This window comes from Gambusia affinis, linkage group LG13 (assembly GCF_019740435.1).
Source record: "Gambusia affinis linkage group LG13, SWU_Gaff_1.0, whole genome shotgun sequence".
Taxonomy (NCBI): Eukaryota; Metazoa; Chordata; class Actinopteri; order Cyprinodontiformes; family Poeciliidae; genus Gambusia; species Gambusia affinis.
In genome coordinates, this window is record NC_057880.1 from 7,353,163 (window position 1) to 7,375,997 (window position 22,835).

The 22,835-nt window shown below is 38.4% G+C and overlaps 1 protein-coding gene across 1 annotated transcript in view; it reads right to left on the reverse strand.

Annotated features, from left to right (window-relative positions):
* Nucleotides 1-22,835, reverse strand: part of LOC122842049 (potassium voltage-gated channel subfamily H member 1-like) — a 67,958-nt gene that overhangs the window by 19,798 nt on the left and 25,325 nt on the right. The window contains exons 7-10 of the mRNA XM_044135555.1: nt 17,489-17,646; nt 12,762-13,033; nt 6,047-6,246; nt 418-670 (exon numbers count right to left, since the gene is read on the reverse strand). Of these exons, the coding sequence (XP_043991490.1) occupies nt 418-670; nt 6,047-6,246; nt 12,762-13,033; nt 17,489-17,646 (883 nt within the window). The remainder of the gene's footprint in view (nt 1-417; nt 671-6,046; nt 6,247-12,761; nt 13,034-17,488; nt 17,647-22,835) is intronic.

Here is a 22,835-nt window from a genome sequence, read left to right on the forward strand (position 1 = left end):
CACATGCGAACAGCAATGTGTTTCTCTGGATTTTGCCCTTTCAAACACTAAATTCATGTTTACTAAAAGAACTTGTCATTCACTTCAGCTGCAACCCATCAGAAAAACAATCAATCTATTCCTTCTTTAGCTATAGAAAGCTAGCAGTATTGGCTTTTATGGTCATGGCTGGTCAGAAACATCAGCTCTTATTAGCATTCTGGCTTTAGATGAACCATTTACTAAGTTACACAATTTGAAGATGAAGATTTGAATTTGCATTTTAACTCTGGCACATAGGAGTTCCAGGTCCGTTGAAAGCACTGTTTTGAGAGCAAACGATTAAAGTCGGTCATAGGATTTTCATCAAACCTGTTTTCTGTCTTTCTTTATTGCTTTCTTTCTTTCTTCACAGTCAGGAGTTCTTTGAAGGCTCACCTAAAATAGCCACCACCTCGTCATCCTGAATGACTTCCAAGGAGCCGGACACCACAAAACAGAGGCTGTCCACACTTTCGCCGGCGTGGTAGATCAAGTCACCAGGAGCGCAGTGGATCGTCTGAAACTCCATAGCCAGAGCCCTGAGACACCCGTCGCTGGCCAGCCGGAAAGCCGGATGCTCTTTGAAAACTTTGCGGTTCAGGTGAACACAAATATCTGCTCTCATGTCCTTTGGACAAATCTGCAACACCTAGAACCGAGGAAGAGGGGAGAAAGCGAGTTAGAGAAGTTAGAGAAGACACACATCTCTGCTTTTGCTCTCTCGGTTACTCTTTCTCGTCATTCCAAATTCGTCTATATTTTGCCTCCGAGGAGGAATATTGTTAAAATATTAAAGATTAAAAATAATTGAATTAATCTCATTGCATTAATGTTGCAAATGGAAAGTCAGTTGCAATTATTGATGCTGCAGGGCAACAAGTGTTAATATATGTCAACTCAAAACTAATTAAAGGCCACTGAAAAACAAAATCCTTGTCAGTCAATTTGAATGGGACCGATTGCAAAGGAGGTAAAACCCTTAGCAGAAATTTAGCTTTGTGCTCAACCTCACGGGTTTGTCCAGAATACTGGGTCTTCTCTCAACTCCTGGTCTATCAAGCTCATCTTTCAGGTTTTAAAGACAATAATTTGTCCATTAATTTTTCTTTTTTTTTATTGCCGAAAAGCTCAATCTTAGTCTCACCTGACTAAATCGTAGGGTTCAGCAAACTACAAGTTACGTCGACTGGTAGGACAAAAAAGTGTTTTTTGTGGCACCACTTTCTGCATGCAGCAAGAATCAAATGGTTGTTATGGAGAGCTATAATATGCAGGTACATCTCAGTAAACTTCAATATTACTGAAAGACTAATTTATTTTAATGTCTCAATTCACTAAGTGAAACCCATTATAAAGTTAATTATACACAGAGGGATGTTTTCAAGCCTTTGTTGTTGCTAATTGTGATTATCTTTTTCTTCTGCTAATTAAAACATGATACTCTATAACATTAGAGCAAGAAAAAGAGGATTTCAGCACTGAAATATGGGCTTGATACTTAATTTAATCTGACAAATGAACCTCATCAGAACACATAACCTAATTCATTAGGTGTGACTGTACTTTAAATCATTTTGGATGTGCAATTTCTTCATAAAATGACAATAAAACCAGTTCACTACTCAATATCGATGCTTCTTTTACTTTTGATTTATTTTATTTTTTTTCCATTCGCCTTTTACACAAGCTTGCAAGGGATGCCAATAAATCTGACTGTGTTTGGATTCATTTCACCAAGTCAGCCACGGTTTGAGTCATTCCAGGATGACTTCAGCACTTATATTTCAGTTTCACAAAAGGGAAGCGTGAAGGTAGCAATCGGCTCCGCGTCTATTTGCCTGCGTGGCGAGTGTCACAGAGTGGCATCATGTTGTTCACATGCACCTCATCAACGGGATGCCAGGCTGTCGCACGGCCCTTCCTTTAAAACAAATCTCTTTGAAGATGAATGCCAAACAGAGAGAGAGATTATGTGCCATTTTTAGAGCCGTTAGCGCGGCCTGCAGCCAGAGAAAGAAAAAAAAAAAACTACATAAACTCAGAAAAAAGGAAGACCACAAGGACACAAAAAGGGTTTTAGTTTGCATTCGATTTCAAATTGATCATTAAGTCACACAGAAATACTGTTGGTAGAAATTTACATGGTTAAAGATTTGCTTCTAATTTCAAATGAAAACGGTCGGACTTAAGACAAGTGGATTTTAATGACTTGTAATGAACATTTTCTGGCTTCGAATCAGCTGAGTGGCTGCAGTCCAAATTAGCTGTTTGCAGCTTTGAATGCCTAATTTCCAAACACGCGGCTCATTTTACCGTCATCTGCATTCAGCTGAAATGTCGGATGTAAATGTCAGCCATTAAAAAGAGAAAATATACTCATTTGGTGAAAACATTTGAGATGATGGTAAGGAAACAGCGAGGTTTTTTTGAGACAAAGAATCCCCACCAAATGGTTTGCACATTTTCGGTGAGCAGAATGATTTATAATTTATTACATTCAAAATGTCAGTCATCAATTAAGTTAGATATAAACACATCCAAATTAACCAGCAAAAGCTCATTTTGCCTCATAAATGGCAAACATTTCCAAAAGACAGCAATATCAAACATAGCAAATGAAGGCATAAAAACATTATGCACGGTCTTCAGGGACACGGCTGATTATTTGTGTTTGAATAACACAAATAATTTTAAAAAGTCCTCCCATAACACTGAAGTTGAAATCTGACAAAGTTTAGAGTTGTGTGCAAAGCTTTTTAATTTACATTTCTACAAACTACATGGATCAATCTGAAGAAAAAATATTTCAACTATGCAGCTGGTAAAAGAAAAAAGTATAAAACATTTCCAATTTTCTGAAGGTGCATCCGACCTGAAGTTCTCCCCAGATGTCTGTAACAACCCATGCAGTCCACACACACACACACACACACACACACACACAAGAAAATTAAACTGTACCAATAAATTATGTGTAATTACATGGAACGACATGGGGTGAAAAGTATTGAACACGTGAAGAAACGGAGGTGTGAAAGGGAATGGAAAGTCATGGCACCAGTGGAAATCTATCAGCAATTAGAAAGCAACCCTGCCAATTAGTGCAAATTAATATCAGATGGGTCAGTCCCAGCGGATGGTCTATAAAAAGGTGCCTGACTACCGTGGTGTCACACAAGAAACATCTTATGAAGGGCAAAAATCTGTGAACTCTCTGTGAACAACGACATGCGCTCAGAATAAGAGAGCTTAACAAACACTCGAGTGATTGCTTCTCGGATCTTTTTCCCGTCCATAGTTCTTCCTCAAACACGCCGGTTAACCACTCTCCCACCAGGCCGAACAATTTCTGAATCAATTTTAGCACTTTCTGCAGTCTCCTGATTAATTGCTGGATGGAGATCAATAAATTAACCCTTCTGTCTCTTTCATCACGGCTCTTAAAAGGAATGGGAACTTATTCACCGCGCTGTTTGGGGCATTTCTTTTCTTTTGACAACTAAAATAAATTCCTGTGGTAAATATCCAGTGTGAAGCTCTTTTGGATGAACCACATTCATCTGGGAGCCTCTTTAGTCTCTTTTATCTGTCTGATAAGCATTATATTGAACGGTAATTGTGCTAATTTCTCTTGCCACAGAGGGATATTTTAGCATCTGGCAACACAAAAGAGGCTAAAAGATCATATGAAATAACACATCATCCTGATTTTAAAGAAATTTAACAACAGCAACGCTGTTCAAACAGAGAAAACATGTAACACTGTAGTGAATCTTTCCAGAAGTGGCTAGGAGATCAACATGTGATCAAGTAGGTCACAAAAAAAGAACATCCTTATATCACATTTGCCGGAAAAAAAAAAAATGCATCTTCATGATCCCAAAGATTTTCCAGAAAATATCATGTAGACTGACAGTTTCTTTGCTTCCTGGGGACCAGGATGATTTGTTCGAACTCACAGAGCCCTCAGTTCTGCTCTGCAACAAAAACTCCTGAAGAACAACGTGTGACCATTATTCTCTTTATCCTAAACTCAAGATCACGTTGGTCATGCAGCAGGAGAATATTCTCAAGTACACACAAGTAAGTCTCCCTCTTAATGAGCCCTTGATATCTATATATAAAAATATCACTAAAACAAAGCAAAAAACAATCCCTTATTGATGGCTTAATGAAATAATCATAGACTCATTGTCTTCTGCTGTAGACAGCCTGGCCAGTTATTGGCTTTTCAGGATTTTCTTCGACACACATATACCATGTTCCCTATAATGCTGCAAACTGCATTTTGTATTTATTACCCACTTATTATCTCTACCTGATGATAAAACGTGGTTGTGGATGATAAAAGTTTAAGTGTGACAAATAATCCAAAAACAGAAGAAATCTGAAAAGGGGCAAATATTTCTTTTCTTCGCACACAACAGTCACGTTTTAAATGGGACCAATAAAATGGAGCACTAACCCTGGCCTTTGCTGTGAATAACCATCGACTTTAATGCAAATAATCTCGTGCAATTGCGACACAGATTTAAGGATTGTAAAATAATTTTTGGCTTGGAGTTGTTTTAAAATGCCAGAGGTTTGCTTTTGCTCTCGTAAAAGTATTCCTGCTAAAGCCAATGTTTGGTTCAGTAAATGAAGATGTTGAGATAAATACTTACTGAAGGTAAGATATTTCTCCTCTCAGTAGAAATCCACTTCAAAAATATCTCTGGTTTGTTATAAGACCAGTAGCTCACGTTATGCCTTTGACAATCAAAACGCTTTGAAGTCAGAAAGAACAGAAATCTGTTGCTGCAGACGCGAGTTCAAGACTTGATGTCAAATTTATTAAATCCACATAAAAACTGAGGGGCGTATTAACAAGATTGCTAATGGTTTCTTCCTCTGGTTTAATCGAGAATACTAATTTAGAGCTCATCCCACGTGGATTACTGCAATCTGGGAGAGGAACAAATGAAGGCAGACTGTACAAGCTCCTGGCAAAAATCACTGGTTCCTCACGCTTGGAGAATGTTCATTAGACTCAGCTCATCTGGCTGGGTCAAATGTGCCTCCAAATGTTTATTAAATTCTTGCAATTAACACCAAATGTAGTTTTTTGATTAAGTAAATGTAAAAAAAAAAAAGTTTTAAAAAAAGGCAACAATAATAGAACATTTAAAAAGCTGTTTAAGGTTCTGGTCCGTTTACTTTTTCTGTCCACTGCTGTTAACTTTTCAACTGAAAAGACGACATTAAACAAAACAACTTTTATTCCCCAGTCATACTGTGGCGTATGGGGAAAAATAGGATCAAATCCACGCAGATGTCACGGATGCACAGACAAAAATTTTGTAATTATTCCTTATATTCATGTTTTAGCTTGCTGCTTAAAAAAAAACAAAAAAAAACGTATAATGAAAATCCACAGGGACTTTATAAGACAGCTGTGATTTCTTTTGGTCAGAAGTTGGAGGAGCAGAAACATATGAGGAATGGAAAGTAGGTATTATCTCAGGAGAAAACCGATTATGTATCCTGGACACGATTCACATTCAGTAAATAAAAAGCAAGACGGAATGTTATTTTCTGGGTGAATATGCATCAGAGTGAAGCTTAAAGAGTGTTCCAACCTACAGACACATTAACCCAAACATACAACCTGCACGATGTCAGAGAGATTTCCATTTCACTGGATGCGCACAGATTGGATTCATGAAAGCATTTCGTGACAATCCTGCAAAGCTGATCTGTCAATAAGAAGACTAGAGTCCAACTGATGACAAATGATCAGATTCTTTTGTTTTATCCACAAGTTCAAGCTATTAAAATCATTATCAAACAAGGAGCTACGTTAATTTCACACTATTTTCCTCATAACTAAGCATTTGCATACGGTACCTTTTATCAGAAAACAAAAACTCCCACATATTGCATCTTATCTGATTTCTGAAGAATAATACAGTCTCCGAAAAACATTATTCCATTATTTTGGCTCAAATATTTTAAACTAATGGACAAAGAAACGGACAAACGGTACCTTTTCAGTGTCTATGCCCCGTGACATGGACCAGGTAGAGGCGATATAGTCCATAACTCTTTCACTCAAGCCTTTGGGGACCTGGTAGAGTTTAAGGAAGTCCCGCACACTGTTGAGCATCTCATGGTAGCGATTAGTGTTGGCATACATCTGCTGGAAGATGGTTGTCACGTTACCAAAGATGGTGGCGTAAAGAAGCGCTGTAGAAACACAGGGAATTTACATGGCAGCATTTACTGAAAAACATTGTTTTACTCTTTTATTTTAAGTTTGTTTTGGTAATATATGTTTTGATTAACAAACAAGCACTTTATAAATGGTACAATCCATTGACAATTTCATTCTGAACTGTGATGCTTGCTGGTTTGTTTATTTGTTTAAAGAAATTCTCTACGTCTTTGACAAGGCTGGTTGTCGATTCGTCAAAACAAAAATTGAGTAAACGTATTGCTAAATCTATAACATTCTCTTTCAAAAAAAACAAACTAACTATATGAAAAATAATGTTTCTGTTATAACAATTGCATGATGTGAAAGTCGGCTGTTGAAACTGTGACACGCAGAAGTAAGAAAACCTGCAGCAGGGTTTCTGTTTTTATTGTCGGCTTTTATGTAATTATTTAATGATTTGCACAATTTATAAAAATATTCCAGTTTTAAAAGTTAAAGGGGAAAGAAAACTCCCTCTTAACACCCAGTGACTCCTAAAAACTTTTCCTGTTTTTTTTTTTTTTTTTTGCATCTCAAGCTTCAACACGACCTAGAAGAAAGTTACTCATACAAAGCCGAATATTCTCTGGGAGAGAAAAAAAAACAAAACAAAAACTTTTCCCGATCAATAAATACAGAGCAGATGAAAAGGTTTATATGCTTCTTCAAGTTCGAGACCTTTCGCGTTTTGCTTCTTCGGGGGGAAACTTTGGCAACAACTGCGGCATCAAAACTGTCTTCGAGGGTTTCTTTATGTATCCTTAAGCAGAAACATTCAGGCTCGAATAGGCTGGATGGATGAGGAGCATCAGTGCGTTACTATTTTTAGATTCCTCCAGTGATGCTCACTTTGACTTCAGACCTCTTCAGACTTTCTTTCCTCGTGGCCCCACTTGGGTTTTATTTTAGCTATCCTTCGCGTTATCGATTTGTCAAAAGCCAAACTTCCCCTCAGCGTGTGATACTTCCAGTCAAATTTAGCCATCCATATTTGACTCCGTGCTGACATGTTTAGCTGCTCATGTCATTGATAAAACATATAAAAGAGCCCCCAGAGGAAGAGTTTGATATCTTCACTTGTAAAGATGGTAGGAGCCCATTCACATTCAGTGCAACATATTGGCTTTCAGGCCTGAAGCTCCAAACAAACCTCACATCATCTTTATTTTAAAATGCCCTTGCTTAACCAAATAAAAGGAGAATTAGCTTCTCACTTTGTATATATTTCTTGTTTACTTCAAGGCTGAAGATGGAAAGTTTTAATAAAGCCTGAGATGTGAAGAGATTAAAATCCTGATCAGAGTCTCTCGTCATCTGTTCCAATAAACCTGAAGATTTTCTGTTTCTTGGTCTGTGAATAATTCAAGATCCTTTTGGCAAATTCCTATTAATGAGGAATGGCCTCAGTCTGGCCACTCGTCCATGAAGGTTTCATTGTTCTGCGCTGATGGCCACAGCTCTCAAAGACTCTGCCATTTTCAGTGCCTTTGCAAAAGTAGTCACGCATTGTGTCGCCGTAGCATCACAAACTTCAAAAGTATTTTATGTGATAGACGCAAGGCTGTGCGTTATTATGTGAAGAGGAAATAAAATGATGCACGGTTTTCAAAATTCTTTGTGAGCAAAAAAAAAAAATCCTAATAAAATTCTTTGTTAGGAAAGTGCAGCTTGCACTTTGAAGAACCACGTTTCTCTACGACAACACCTGAAAGTATTTCACGCTACATCTGCACAAGCTTTGCATATATAGACACCACATTTTATTATTATTTACAAAATAGCTTAGACTCAGTCAGATTGGATGGAAAACATCTGATCTGTAATTGGTAGCCGTAGCACGTCAAAATGTGAATAAAGTTTATAGGGGCATGAATACCTCATATTCATACGCCTTGTCAGGACCAAATATGCCTCCAGACCGAATATTATTTTATGCAGTGAACGCTTAAATTAATCCGTTGGGAAATTACAGAGCATTAATCATAACTGGGCCCAAACATAATCAAAGACCTCTCGCCAAAGGGGAAAACCTACTGTTTCAGCTTCAGCTCAACATGCCGTAAGCTGCTTCCGGGACCCTCCGTCCAACATCACAAGTCGACGCAAGAATCAAAACTCGTTTCTTCGATCACCAAGAAAGGCGAAAGGAAAGAGTCGAGCAGTGGATCAGAGGTGGCAACAGCTGGCGCGCGTGGATCAAAGCTATCAGATGTCGGCTCTGTGTGAACAGGGCTCTCTTGGCAAAGCAACCCTAATTAGCCCTGCTTGAAGGGACGGAGAGGGAAACATGCCAGCCAAACATTTCAATTATCACACGACGACGATGACAGTAACCTACGCAGGCACCAATGCGTGTTTGTTTATTTCGCTCTCAATCAAAGTGGTGAAAGAAGAACTGCACGTGGGGAATAACGCTAATTAAAAACAGCTCATGACTCCTTTAATGGGGTTGGGGGGGCATCACAATCTCTCAGCTGTAGAGACATGTTATCACAGGTTTTCAGACCTAAAACGTTCTTTGCAGCTTTCACTCCATTCACCGAGACTTCGGCGGACGACTGTGCGTGTTTTGGAGAGCAGGAAATGTTGCTACAAAAGAAACTTGATCTCTCGCCGCACACGGAGGAGTTTAATCTAGCTGGCAACATCCTCCTGTACTTCCTGCCGCACACACACAACTTCCCTGAATGCCATCAAACAGCTGGCTCATTTGAAGGTAGTTAAAGCACAGTTGATAGAAACTCCAGCCCCGGGGGCCACCAGTTGCTATGGAAACAGGACAAATGTACAGTACAACTCCCCCTCACCCCCTCTTACTGTTTCCCATGCCACCCTACAATCCCTCCCCACGCTGTGATCCTCTGCTGCCAGCGCCGATCCGATGCCGCTGGTAAAAATAGCAAGAATCAGCGCATCCATATTTCATGGAGAACAGCCAGGGAGTAGACTAGATTGCATCTACGACAGGATCCTCCCGAGGCGGTCTGGTTTTGAGAGATTTAAGGTGATTTGTCTCTCACAAAGAAAATTTGAGACAAAGATGGGTCTGAAAATGAGTTGTTTGTTTTGGGGTGTTTTTTTTTTTTTGCTGGGTCCACCAGCAAATCGGAGTGAAGGTAGAAGGAGGGGAATGGAGGGTGGAGCGACGGGGCGTGTGTGTGCAGGGTCGAGACTGTAGCTGAGAAAAAGTACAGCGGAGGTGAGGGGTGATTGCGGTGGGATCGGAGGGAGTGCCGCGCTAAATTGATCTGGCGGCGTCAGTTATTGCTGCGAGGCTGCTCTCTGTGTGCAGTAATGGCACCGTGCTGTACGCGGCTTTATGAGCTACAAAAGCCGAGATCCTCGTTAATAACGGTGGAAAGAAAGAACATTTCCGGCCCTTGTTAGCAGATTTTAACTTCCAGTCCAGTAATTGGAGCATAACAAGAACACCGAACGACACTGAGCGAGGGGGGAAAAAAGCGAACATACTCCGGTGTCTCGCAAAGTTATTCACACCCTTTGAACTTTTGCACAATCTGCTGGAGTCGTTGCAACTAGAAGTGTCCCAGTACAACTTTTCATTTCCGATATGATACAGACATTGCAGCTTTGAGAATGAGTCAGTACTGATATCGGCCCAATACATTATGAGCACAAATGTTATTACTTATTTGTAGAGTGGATTGTTAGAAACGACCTGATCAAGTCACATAACTCAGACAGACAATAATAGTCGACAACAATATGTATGAAAAGAATTGACCCATTTTTTTGTGTGCTGATACGGTTCGATACTTTTGGCCGATCTTCTTATCGGATCAGATCACACCTACTTTTCAGTGTTTCCACAAATCCTTCTATAAATTTGAACCCTTTCTATTATAGCTAAGGATAAATGTTTTTCAGCCTCCCACAAGTCTCCTTTCAGGAATGTCAAGTATTTTAATATCATGCATCTTCTCCGTGTGCTCTGACCAGTATCCACGTCTCTACAGCCTGGTGCTGCCACCATGTTTTAATATATAAATAATGTTTACAGGCTAACATAAGTTTCCTTGGCTTTCCTCCTTCAATACAAGGCTTTTCTGTTTAATTCACACATTAAAAACACCTAGAAAGTACATTTAAGTGTCTGGCTGTAACGTGACAGAATAGCTGTTTACGTTGCTCTAAGGTACAATTAGTTCCCTTCCTATCAACCTATGTTAACTCATCTTCCAACTGCAGCGACTAAAATGTCCTCATACTTCATGTCGTCGTATTGATTCGGACTGAGTGGATCTGACAACGGCGCTGATGAGGTTGCAAAAGAAAGTAAGGGGTGGAATTCATTAAAGCTCTTTCTGTATCACGTTAAATATTTGCTGCACGCTAACAGAACGTCAGCCCATATCGAGCTGCTCTGTTCAGCTTCCTTTCCACAAGAAGCGGTTATGTAACTCTGCGTATGTAGTGCTGAGGTTTCAAACCTGCTCAATTGTTTTATTGGTGTTGACAGTGGAGTCAATGGAAGTCTTGTTCGGTAAGATATAGCTCTGCTCAAGGCTTACGGATGGAGAGCAACCCGACAACAAGATTAGTGCCATACATCAGAATACTGCAGAGTGAGTGTAAAATTGATGTGCAGAAAAATTCCTACTCCTTTCTCTCCTTTGAAATGTTGTCACTTTAAAACTTCAAACCTTATTGAACAGGAATATAAAGAGCTTTCTCTGTTTCTAGTTTCAAAACTTTTTAAAGCAATGCCATGCATTTATATTCATCATTGTTTCTCCTCAAGCAAATATTTTAGTAAGTCTTTTGTTTTTGTCCATTCTTTTTTCCAAAACAGCTCATGCTCTGTCAGATTGGATGGAAGGCATCTGTGAGCTTCAGTTTCCAAATCTGGTCACAGATTCTCTTTTGCATTCAGGTCCGGGTTTTGACTGGACCATTATAACACCTGAAAATGCTTTGATTTCAATTATTCCTCTGTATGTTATTGTCTGTATGTTTGGGGCCACTGTGCTGCTGAGAGGTTGACCTCTGCCTCAGGTTTTTTCCCCCAAGACTGCCATATTTCACTCAATCAGGATGAAGTAACCTTTGTACAACATTTCAAACTTATTCCAAAAGGTGTGTTTGGTTTGGGGTATCAAAGTAAAGGGGGAGTGGATATAAATGAATGCCACGCTTTTCAGAAAATCAAATTTGACGTTTGTTCACAATTATGAGCTACTTTGTGTTGCTCTATTAGCCCATAAAAATCCTGAAGTTTGTGGTTGCAATGTGACAAAATATGGCAATAGTTTAATGGATGTAAACTATTGAATCTGCTCTAAAGTTTGCTATGTTTGCTTCTTAGTTACCATTTCGGGCCTACCATTTTCAGGAAGGATAACAGATTTTCTAGCATGTGTTAGAAAATCTAAATATTTTAACACGTTATCACACAGCAGACTGAGATAATGAGTGAAATGTCACTTTGCTTTATGCCTTTGTATTAAACCAGACTGAATGGAGCTGACAGCAGCGCTGATGAGATTGAAAAGGAAGCTAAGGGGTGGAATTCATTAGAGCTTTATCTGTACGATGTTAAACTTGTGCTGCCGTTGACATAAAAGTCGGCATGCAGTTATATATCTTCAAGAAGCTGTTACATAACTTCAGCTACAATAGTTATGAGGCTTCAAGCCATTTCTTTTATTGACAGTGGAGCCAATTGAACGTTTGTTGGAGGAAGAGCATCCTCATTTAAAGCTCCGGAAGAACAGGAATCCAACAACAAGATGAAGAATTGCTTTATACTCAGTTTTCTATTGTACATTTCTGTGATGATACAGGTCTTAAATTTCATTCATGATGGTCTTAAATAGCCTTAAGTTTGAGTTGGTGCTTTATACTGTGTATTTCACGTAGTAGTAGTGCTAAGCTTTTTTTGCACATAACATCGTACGGGTTCACATCAAAACTGAGCCAGTGGCAAAAGATGAACGTCGTCCCGGCGATCAAATAACACTAACCCATTTACTGATGGAAAAAAGCTAGCTAGCTAGCGATAAAGGTGCCTTAGTAGCTAGTTAGCAATAGCATCACAGAGCACAATGAAGATGTCTGCCTGCAACTCAAACTTCTGCCTGATACAGTAGCACAGTGACAGAAATACACTGCATAGAATATATCGGATTAAATCGTCCTGTCACGACAAAATGTAAGACCTGAAATTTAAGACATTTAAAGCCTTAATTTTAGGTACATAAATTTAAGACTTAAGTCTTTTTAAGGATCTCTGCACACCTATCTAATTAACCTTTAGACAGAGGTCAGTTCTTCTGAGATTTTAATGTCAGGTAGTTGTCAACATAAATTGTAAGATGTTCAAACTGAACAGCATAATGGACCACACTGCTACTCATCTGTTAGCATTCTGTTTTCTAAACTTCGACGGCTCCATTCATAATTTACTTCATCACACATGTCAACACTGTGGCTTTAAAAAGCATAACGCATCTCTGCCTCACTAGAAAGAACACATCCCACTCACATCCAATCATCATCATGGCCACGGCGAAGATTTTCTCCCCGTCTGTCGTCGGAGCGATGTTGCCGAAGCCGATGCTGGTCAGGCTGGTCATGGTGAAGTACAGGGAGGTGATGTAGACCGAGTCTTTGTTGGGCCCGCCCTCCCACTTCCCTGAACCGGTGGTGTTGAAGCGGTAGGGCCTGCCCATCGTCTCAGCCAGGATGTAGAGCCAGCTGTCCATGCGGACAACGTTGGTTTCTTCATCAATCACCTCGTAGTCTCCAATGCTATACCTGAGGGTAAATATTGATACAGCTGTTCAATTATGGTGTTTCATAATGTGGTTTTTACGCCACAAGGCACAGCGGGGCATAACTCTAGTGGGTAGGAGTTGGGGGAAATTTCAATGAAGGCCTAAGAGAAAGCAAACATTATTCTTAAAGAAAAAAGTTATTTCCAACAGCAACTCAAGTAAACACTGAAAATTTCCAGATCATCTTGAGACTTTAAAGAAACACATTAATTTATTATGGGAATAAAAATCCCAATGACCCAGTTTTGTGTAGTGAGAGTGAAGAGAGGGTAAAAATGCAACCACCCCAGAAGGCCGAGGCCATAATGAAACCTTTATTTAAATAAAAACTAAGCTGACGTCTACTGGGGACTGCTCTTATGTAGATGTGCTAAAGGTTAGATGTCCTCACTGAAACACTTCTTTGTGGAAAGCAATGCCTTCTGGAAAGGTTAAAGTGCCTCTTCTGCATCTTTATGTGCATATAAGCAACATTTTACTTAAAAAGCATCTAAAAGCCACGTTTTTTTTATCTAATTCCCTAATTAAGGCCTGCATATAAAAGGTACAAAAGATTTAGTGGAGAACAATTGACATTTTATAAGTTAAAGAGACTAAGACTTCAAAATCAGGAACATAGAAAGCTTAAGAAGCCCTCCGTTTTTGTGAGATTCTGTCTGTACGTTTTGTTTGTTCTGTATCACGACTTGAATGAGGCTCTAATCTACAAAGCAGGTCCAAGTAACCCAAGGGTCCTCAAACACATCTCACTAAAAGAACCCTAGCAGTGCATATTATGGTGGGAACCATGAAGCTGGCTATCAACTCAGTAAAGTAGCTCATGGTTTTAGATATTGCTTATGTCCAATTTCATGTAAAACGGGTGGATTTGGAATCTGTGACCCAATCACAGCGACACTAAAACAATTTAAACATCTGAGATTATTTTCTGTCTCTAAAGTCAAGTTAAATATGTGACAAAAAAAGGACATGATATCATAATATGATAAAGTGGTTTGGAACAAATTAAGTGCTTTGTGATACTGCTCTACAATTTGTAATGGATGAATGGCTTGTAAATGTTTTACTTTAGATGCTTCCAATACAGTTAGCATCAACTTCTAGATAAAAAAAAAAAACGCCTTTATACTATTTTACCAGGATGAAACCTATTAAGATGTAAAACCTTTGGACTTTTCACCTCCAAACAGGATTAAACAGTAATCCAACTCCAATTCAATTCTTCGAGTGTCAAGTCCAAGTCGAGTTTTAAGTTTCTCCTGACTAAAAACTAAATTTTACCATCAAATAATTGTCCTTCGTCCTGGACCGTCTGTCATTAGGCGTAATTTAATACAGGAACATTAAAGAGTTTATACATCTTTATTCATTTCCTCCACAGCTGAAGTTCAGATCTATGTTGAAGTTTTTGTTGGTGTAACGTCACAGCAATGCGTCTCTTTAAACTAAAAAGTCTAATCTGCTTAAAGCAGGTCAGCTTACCAACATCAGTTACCATGGTAACAAACTTAATTAAGAAGTGAACCAGCTTCGTGGAGCATGAGAATCCAGAACTGAACCACTAATCCTGCTTTGTAGCACAGATCCCAGAACGTGGGTAATTTATCACACGTGCCAGTCACGATCCTGCATTGTTATAATTCGCCTCTTGATGTCCTTCATATCCTGTCAGATCATTGTAAATCTTTTGTTTTTGTTATCCCGTTAGGCCATTAGTTTACAACATTTTTGTTTTGTTTTGAGTAACACTGTAGGCGTCACCAGTTTGGATAATCGTTTTTGAAATAAACAAACGAGGTGGCAAAAAATATTCCCCCGAGATGCAAAGTTGAGAACATGTTTGTATTAAAGTACACAATCAATCATATAAATGTGCAGTATGTAACTTTCACATTAAAAACATCATATTACATGTATTTGCTAAAACTGTCATGTCGTGACAGTATGATATGAGACAGAAAATCTGTGAAAAGATCACTCTCCTCCACCTGGAATTACTATTGACGTCTGAAGAAATGCACGGATCCTGGCCAAAAACAACCAATCAGAGGCTGGGGGAAGGTTTTATCGCCATCAGTCATCCTCATGTACTCGCTGCTAAATGTACCAACGGTGGAGAAACAACTTATTGTTACAGGAAATACCAACAATTGTGGACATGCTGACTAGCCTGAGCATTCACAGCAGGTTGTTCTAGATGCAGAGAGCCGGGGGCGGCCGAGAAGGAGAGGGTGATTGGCAGCGCCAAGATCAGCCAACTGGCTCTGATTGGTTGTTTCAAGTTAGCATGATATTAGGCAGAGGAGCTTGATTATTTTCCCACATATTATTTGTCTCATACCATACGGTCACGGTATAGTCAAAGTTTCAACGAATATGTACAAATGTATTCTTTTATAAAAGTTACACACTTTTATGTAATTAATAAATGTGATAAGATGTGCACTCCACTGCAGGTTTGACTTCAATTCACTAAGACTCGAAAGCATTTCAAAATGTAAAAACACTTTTAGCTCACAGAGACTCTGGTTTGTTCTTTACTCCTTTGTTTTTGCTTTTGTGCGCATACTAAAGAAAAGAAAAATGTGAATCCACACTGAAAAACATTTCATACAGCCCTTTTCATCCCCTGACTATCTGTAGGACTTGATAAGTCTTTTCACAAAGTCTGAACTGTTTGAACTCAACAAAACCGTCTATTCATTATACATCGTAATTTGACGAAATGAAGCTAATTGTTTTTCATGCAAAATGACCAGAAAGAAAAAGGTTTTTTGAAAGGAAGACAAATAGTGTCAAGAAAACAAAAGAGTAATAACTTTAAGGATACACAATTGAAAAAAAAACAATGATAGAAAACCACTCTGATCACAAATTAATTGATATGATAAATAAATAACCACAAAAGAAAAATCCCTAAAGATAGAAATACACAAGAACACAATTAGCAACAGATTGACCACACAAATATGAAACCCAAAAAAGACCTCAAGTTAGGATAAAAAGTACAAACAATAGTAACAATACAATAAATGCCATAGAAAAGAGATGATAAAGAAGAATGTGTGCCAAAAGAACAAAAAATAATGTCAAAACAGGCATCCTAAGCAAATGACAGCCGTTGCAGTTTGAGGCATTTTATTTTAGAAAAAGGGAAAAAAAAGTCCACTTTAGGGTTTATGTGGTTTTATGAGAGAATTTTAGTAATTCACTGTAACTGCTGACAGAATCCAGGGTGAATAGAAAAAACAATTCATCATCAGGAGCACCTGTCTGAGTTATCAATTTGCATATGAAAATACCAGGCTTCCTGTATAAAAGGTGCTTTTTTTTTTACTCTCCTTTTCTTTTTGTCTCCAGAATATAAATGAACAGAACTGGATGAGGCAATGTTTACACGGTTCCTTTTTTGCCTGATTTCCTTTATTCAACTCTTTAGAAAAATATTTTTGGGGGCTTTTTATGCAACAATAATATATATATATATATATATATTTTTTTTAAAAAATCTCCAGTGTTCTTATTCAGGAGAAAGAATATGCTTTTGTTTTTTCCAGCCCCAGAGTAAAACCAACACTTCAGCCACCTCCATTGTTCTCTGCGTAAAAGAAAGCGACAGGCAGCGAGCAGGAAGCCAGCTCCTGCAGTTGCTGCTGTCATCCCGGCTGACGACGGTTAAACTTTTCTCGAGTCGCCGACGCGACTCCGCGTGTGACCATGGCAACCACTGAAACCACAGAGGAGCTATTTTTACTGGTATCGCTGTCTGGTTTTGGAGCACCATCAGGTACATTTATTCAGGTCTGATTATGCTGTCTGGACCGACAGCTGACGCTGCGTGGAGCCTCCGCGTGAAACTGACAGTGAGCGAACATTTGTAACAAGTGTGTAATCGGGGAGGAGAGGAGGAAAGCATAAATAAAAGACATCTGCAGAAAAGATTCGAACATTGTTCACAACAACAGGGGGAAAAACAATAATGGCTTCTTCTGTTTTTCTGTGTGGGAGGAGCAATAAATAGACAAAGGAATAAATAATCTGTGTATCAGTATGTTTGTAGATCTTCTCATTAGCACAATAAATCAGTTGCAACACATCATGGCGACTTAATGCCGCCATTACACTCTATAGCGCTCCTGCTGCGTCGATGATCTGATTAGATTTTGGAGACCCATCTCCATAAATCTGCATATTAATGAGTAAAATAATAACTCTCCTCAAAGTGTAATAACTCTTTAGCCTTTGCGATTCTGGTTTGATGAGGGAAGACAAGCATGTTTACAAAAAAAATATATATATATAATTAACGCACAGATCAGCTTCACCACTGACCTCTTTTATATGAAATGGCTCTGCAATCAATGCACTGCAATATTGCGGAGTGAAAAGGCGTTATGTAATGTTTTGCTGATCTGGGACAAACATGCAGACATACCAGATGCAGGCCAACCAGTGTGCTGCCAGTCCAAAAACACAGACCAGCAGCACCAGGACGGCCGCCCCGTACTCGATGTAGTGGTCCAGTTTACGGGCGACTCGACCCAAACGGAGGAGCCGGACTACCTTAAGAGAGCTGAACAGACTGCTGATCCCCTGGAAGAAAAGCGAAACAGGAAACATGTCAGATAAGAGCATTGGGAGATTTTATTTTTAAATATGCAAAAAAAAAAATTTTTTTTGTTTTTTTTCTGTTATTCATGTTTGTGCTCAAAAGTGTCAATAAAAAAAATATTTGTTTTTGTTAGGAAAATACATATTTTGACTCAATTCTTGACATTGCTTATTTTAACGTTCTTTTTAGTTTCGTTACTGAAACATAAACTTAAAAAATTCCAAATATAGTTTTAACAGCTGGATGAGGACTGCAGATTTTTCTTTTTTGTTTGTTTTTTTTACCTTCTCCGCTGCACATTTGGGGCGATGTTTATGTACTTTGGGTTGGATTAAATCTGTAGTAATCAGAAACAGATTTTCCTACATTTTGAATACGCTCTCCTTTTTAACAGACGCTAGGATGACAGACCACTGACGCACGTCGAAATAAAATTAATCGGCCTAATTTATGCGATTCACAGATTTTTGAGCATCTGAATATTGAAGTAAAACCTACAGCAAATATGAACATAAAACATATTTTAAAAATTTGAAAGCTTTTCAGGGTAGCCACTAGATAAAAACAAAACCTTCCTAAAGAAAAAATAATTTATCCACCCTTAACAACAAGCACATAAAAAATTGCAAAAGCATTCTTCTACAACGTGATCAAACTTTACAACTCTAAGCAGCTCTAACCAAAGGCTAAATGTCTACTCAGCTTAGCTGCAACCTGAAACGCCCGCTCACTGATTCAAAGCGACAACTGCAATCCCATCAGTCTGCTCTGCAGTGCTGCTGGTGTTCTTTATGTGTGTGTCAGTGCACTATCTGGGTATTGATTTAGCTAAAGTGCTGTGGTCTGCAATGCGAGTACAACTGCTGTGTTGGCTGTCACTTGATCTGTCAAGAGATGCCCATCAGACACCTAAACTTCAGCTTGTATGAAATCACTTTTCTGCCTTTAGATCAGACACTTGTAATGGCCACTACTAAACATTGACTGTTTTGGTCCTAAAGCCACTTCGTAACTCGTTTGATGGTACACTTTGGGGTCACCGTGCTTCTGGACCAAAGCTTGTTATGCCTTAGCTTTGACTTCCTAGTTTACGGTTTTGAGAGGTTTCTTCAATATTTTTGAATAATGTTCTGTCCTAATGGTGCAATCTACTTTATGAAGTGAGGCAATCACTCCCAAAGCAAAAAAATAAATAAAGCCACACAACACAATGCTGCTACAACCAAACTTCACAATTGATGGATGTTTCCCAAGTTTGCAAGTTTCCTCCTCGTTCCTTCAAACGCAATGATGGCCTTTACGGGCAAACACTTTAATTTTAGTTTCATAGACCAGAGGACATGTCTCCAAAACTTATGGTGGTCTCTGTCTCCAAGTTTGCTTACAAGATGCAATCTTGTTTTTTATGCTGCTATTGTAATAATACCTTCTTTCTCCCTGAGTGGCCTTTTAGCCCAATACATGGATTTGTTTTAGTGTTGGTAATTATTGCTCTCTCTTACCAGCGTCAATCGGCATCTTAAAAAGGCATTTTGCTTGTGTTCTGAACAGTATGGTAGTTCGACGTTCCCACACTGAGACTATTCTTGCATGTAATTGTGTGAACAGATAAAAGCGGAAGCTTTAGACTTGAAGAGGTTCACAACTCTGTTTTTGAAACAGAGTTATTTTTATAATAATAATAATAATAATAATAATAATAATAATAATAATAATAATAATAATAATAATAATAATAGCCTGAATTATTTTTTTTATATTCCCATGATGTCATAGAAGGAGTGTGTTTGAGGCGTTGCATTGAAATACATCCAAGGTTGTGCCTCCATTCAACTCAGCTGTTGTTAATGAACCTATTAAGAGTTTTCCCTGTTTGTCTAAATGGACAGTAAGCTAAGTGTTTGTAAATTCATTAAGATGATACTAAAAATCATTCAAAAATGTTTCTCATTATTTATTCCGGCTTGTAGCAAATAAAAAATATTTTGATGATCCTGACCTAAAACATGATAACATTTGTCTGATTTAAAGAACATACGTGAGAGTGATTGGCAGCGCTAAGCACCTCCTCCTGGCTCTGATTGGTTGTTTCTGACTGAGCAGTGTATTTCTGCAGATGGCAGTAGGGCCACATGGAGATGGCAGATTTTTTTCTTCGTTTGCTTGACTTAGAGGATGAATTGCTACAAACAAGACAGCTGCGGTATTTATTTAACCCAAATGCAGAGTTTGTACTGCTGGGACAGAAGTTGGGTGGTTTCAAACAAACGTCGACCCGGGTTTTTGGGCTAACAAAGACAACAGAAGGAGGCTCATCATACTTCACAAAGCCATTTTAAGATACACAAGATGAAACTTTGTTGAGCCTCTTTCACAGGGTGAATAAAAAAAATTATAAGATGGTGAAATGTTGCTGTGTAATCATGTTAAAGTGAATGGGTTGTGGAACTGAATTTAGTTCACAGCAGAAAATGTGTTTGGTTACTTAGAATAGCATTAACCTTGTAGCAGCTAAACAAGCTAGCATAGGGCTAATGGTCAATTATTAAGCTTTTACCAAACACTTTAACGTAAAGTCACTATAGACAGACAACATTTTATTCTATCGCAGGTGTATTTTATGCTTATTTAAACTAACAAGTTTTTAAAGAGGGTGCATAATGAAAAAAAGACAACTTTATTTTAATCTTACATGTTATTCCCTGATTTAAAAAAATATTCCTAGAGTGTTGCTTAGATTTTTTTCAGGGTGCTTTCAGGGTACTTGCTCCCTCAAGTTTCTCCTTGGAGCTGCAGCCACCAGCCCAGTTTCCGCCCCACAGAAAGCGCCCTTCCCCCACACCTCACCCACTCAGCTCCACCAACTGGCGGTGGCAGCAATTAGCAAACACCTGGTGAATCTGCGCATCTGCCGAGCTCATTGCAGAAACGGTACTTCTCTTGATAATTTTTGTTCTCAGTTCATTTTTCACTCATTTTTAAATATCTTTATTTCTTGTCAGAGGTTTCCATATTTTTTACAAACAGGCTACATACAAAATCATTTTAAACAATTTTTAAATTAGCTAATTTATTTCCACTAAATTAAAAATCTGCTCTATTTTTATGAGCGCTTTTCTCTTTTTGTATATTTTGTATATTTTCCTTTTGTTACTTTTGCTTAATTTTCCACGTGTCCCACTGTCTGGCGTTTGCTACTGGTAAAACTGAACTACTGCAGTAAAGGACAAAAAAAACAAAAACTTGATACTACTCTATAAAAAGATTCAATTGGATTGGATTTCATAATGAACAACAAATCATAGTAAAGCTCATAAGTAAAAAAGATACACTTTGATAGATCAGCTGCTACGTTCTATATACTGCTTTGCATCAGCAGTTTTTTTTTTCTCTGATGGCATTTCCACCCACAAAGCGATGCCATCTCTTTTTCTGGTGCTATTCGCTTCACTTGTCATGAAGTGCAAACGTTAAGAGTCTCAGTAAGTGTGTCTTTTTCAATTCATTAGGCCCCTCTGTGCCTTGTTTATCTTACGAGTTCTGTTTTATTTCAGCAGTCTGCCCGTGGATTTTATATCTGGATTTGCTCCTACACTTTTCTGTCCCTGTGATTATATTTATTGTTTCCACCTGTGTCTCATCAGCCCCTGCTGAGATTCAAACTGCTTTGAACTTATGACTTGCTTATTTATCGTAGATTTTCTGGTATTTGGCCTTTTGCAGCCTTCAACCTGCCGTACTTGTTTGCTGGAGAAAGTTTTATTGGTCTTTTATTTCCTATTGATATTTGACCTCTCGCTACTTATTACATCATATTAAATATAAATTAACCTTATGAAACTATTGATATACCTTTAACTTTCTCGCATTTTGCCACTTTACAACCACAACTTCAATTTATCATATAGACATTTTATATGACAGACCAACACAATGTATAGTTGTGAAGCAGAAGGGAAATAACATCTGGTTTTCAAATATTTTAGGTGTGCATTTGTATTCAGACCCTTTAACTTTTGTACTCCTAAATAGAATTCAATTCAACCAATGGCCTTCAGTTTAATTAATAAATAGAGTTAATTGGTAAAACAATACATACCATAAAGGTTTGTCATGAAGATCAATAAACACACCAGTCAAATCAAGTGCTAACCTATCAACCCACGTTTGTTCATTTAAACTGACAAACATGGACCATCAGAATTAATCAGAGAAGCAACGAGGAGGCCTGTGGTAACTCTGGAGGAGTTGTAGAGATCTACCGCTCAGGTGGGAGAATCTGTTGACACAACGACTCATAGCTCTGAACTTCACAAATCTGGTCTTTGTGCAAGCATGGCATAAAAAAACAGTAAGAGTCTCACTGAACTCATCTAACGAACGCAGCAAACATGTGGAAGATTTTAGTCAGGTGAGAAGAAAAATGAACTTCCTGGTTTCCATTCAAAATGGCCTTCGTGGCGGAAGACAAATTTACACATGACTCTGAAATCCTCCTGCTGCGAAGGTGCTTTATTCAGCAGGAACCTGGAGGCTGATCAGAGTTGATAGGAAGATGGATAGCAGGCTAATCCTGAAAGAAAACATGGCTGCCAAAACACTTGATACAGCCTCCGAAGCCTAAACACACGCGCGTTACAATCAAATGGTTCCGACTGAACTTGAGCACTTTTGCAAAAAATAAAAAATAAATAAATACAGGTAAAATTCTCCAGATTGCAAAGTGACTCCATAGTAGTGAATGCAATGAAGGTACTGACTCATGGAACTGAATCCAAACGCATGTCATATTGTTAAACAAAATGCACAAGACGCATCATTTTCCTTCAACTTCACAAATATGCACCATTTTGTTTTATTCTATCAACTAAAATCCAAATGGAATACATTAAAGTTTGCATTTAGGTTCAATCCTGTGAGGCAGGAAAGAAAGAAAAGCCTTCAGATGACTTTCAACTCCGTTTCACGAAACTGTGGTCTGAAGTAACATCTGCAACTTTAATGCTAGAATGAGTAAAATTAATTACAATAGCTTTGTCATAAGTAATCCAAAACCGCTGATATAAAGACTTTTCCCATCGCTCTTATAATGCAATTAAAAATTAAAGTTGACATAAAAAAAAGAAAGTCTTGTGACTCGACCGGCTTTGACAGCCATTAACAGGATGCA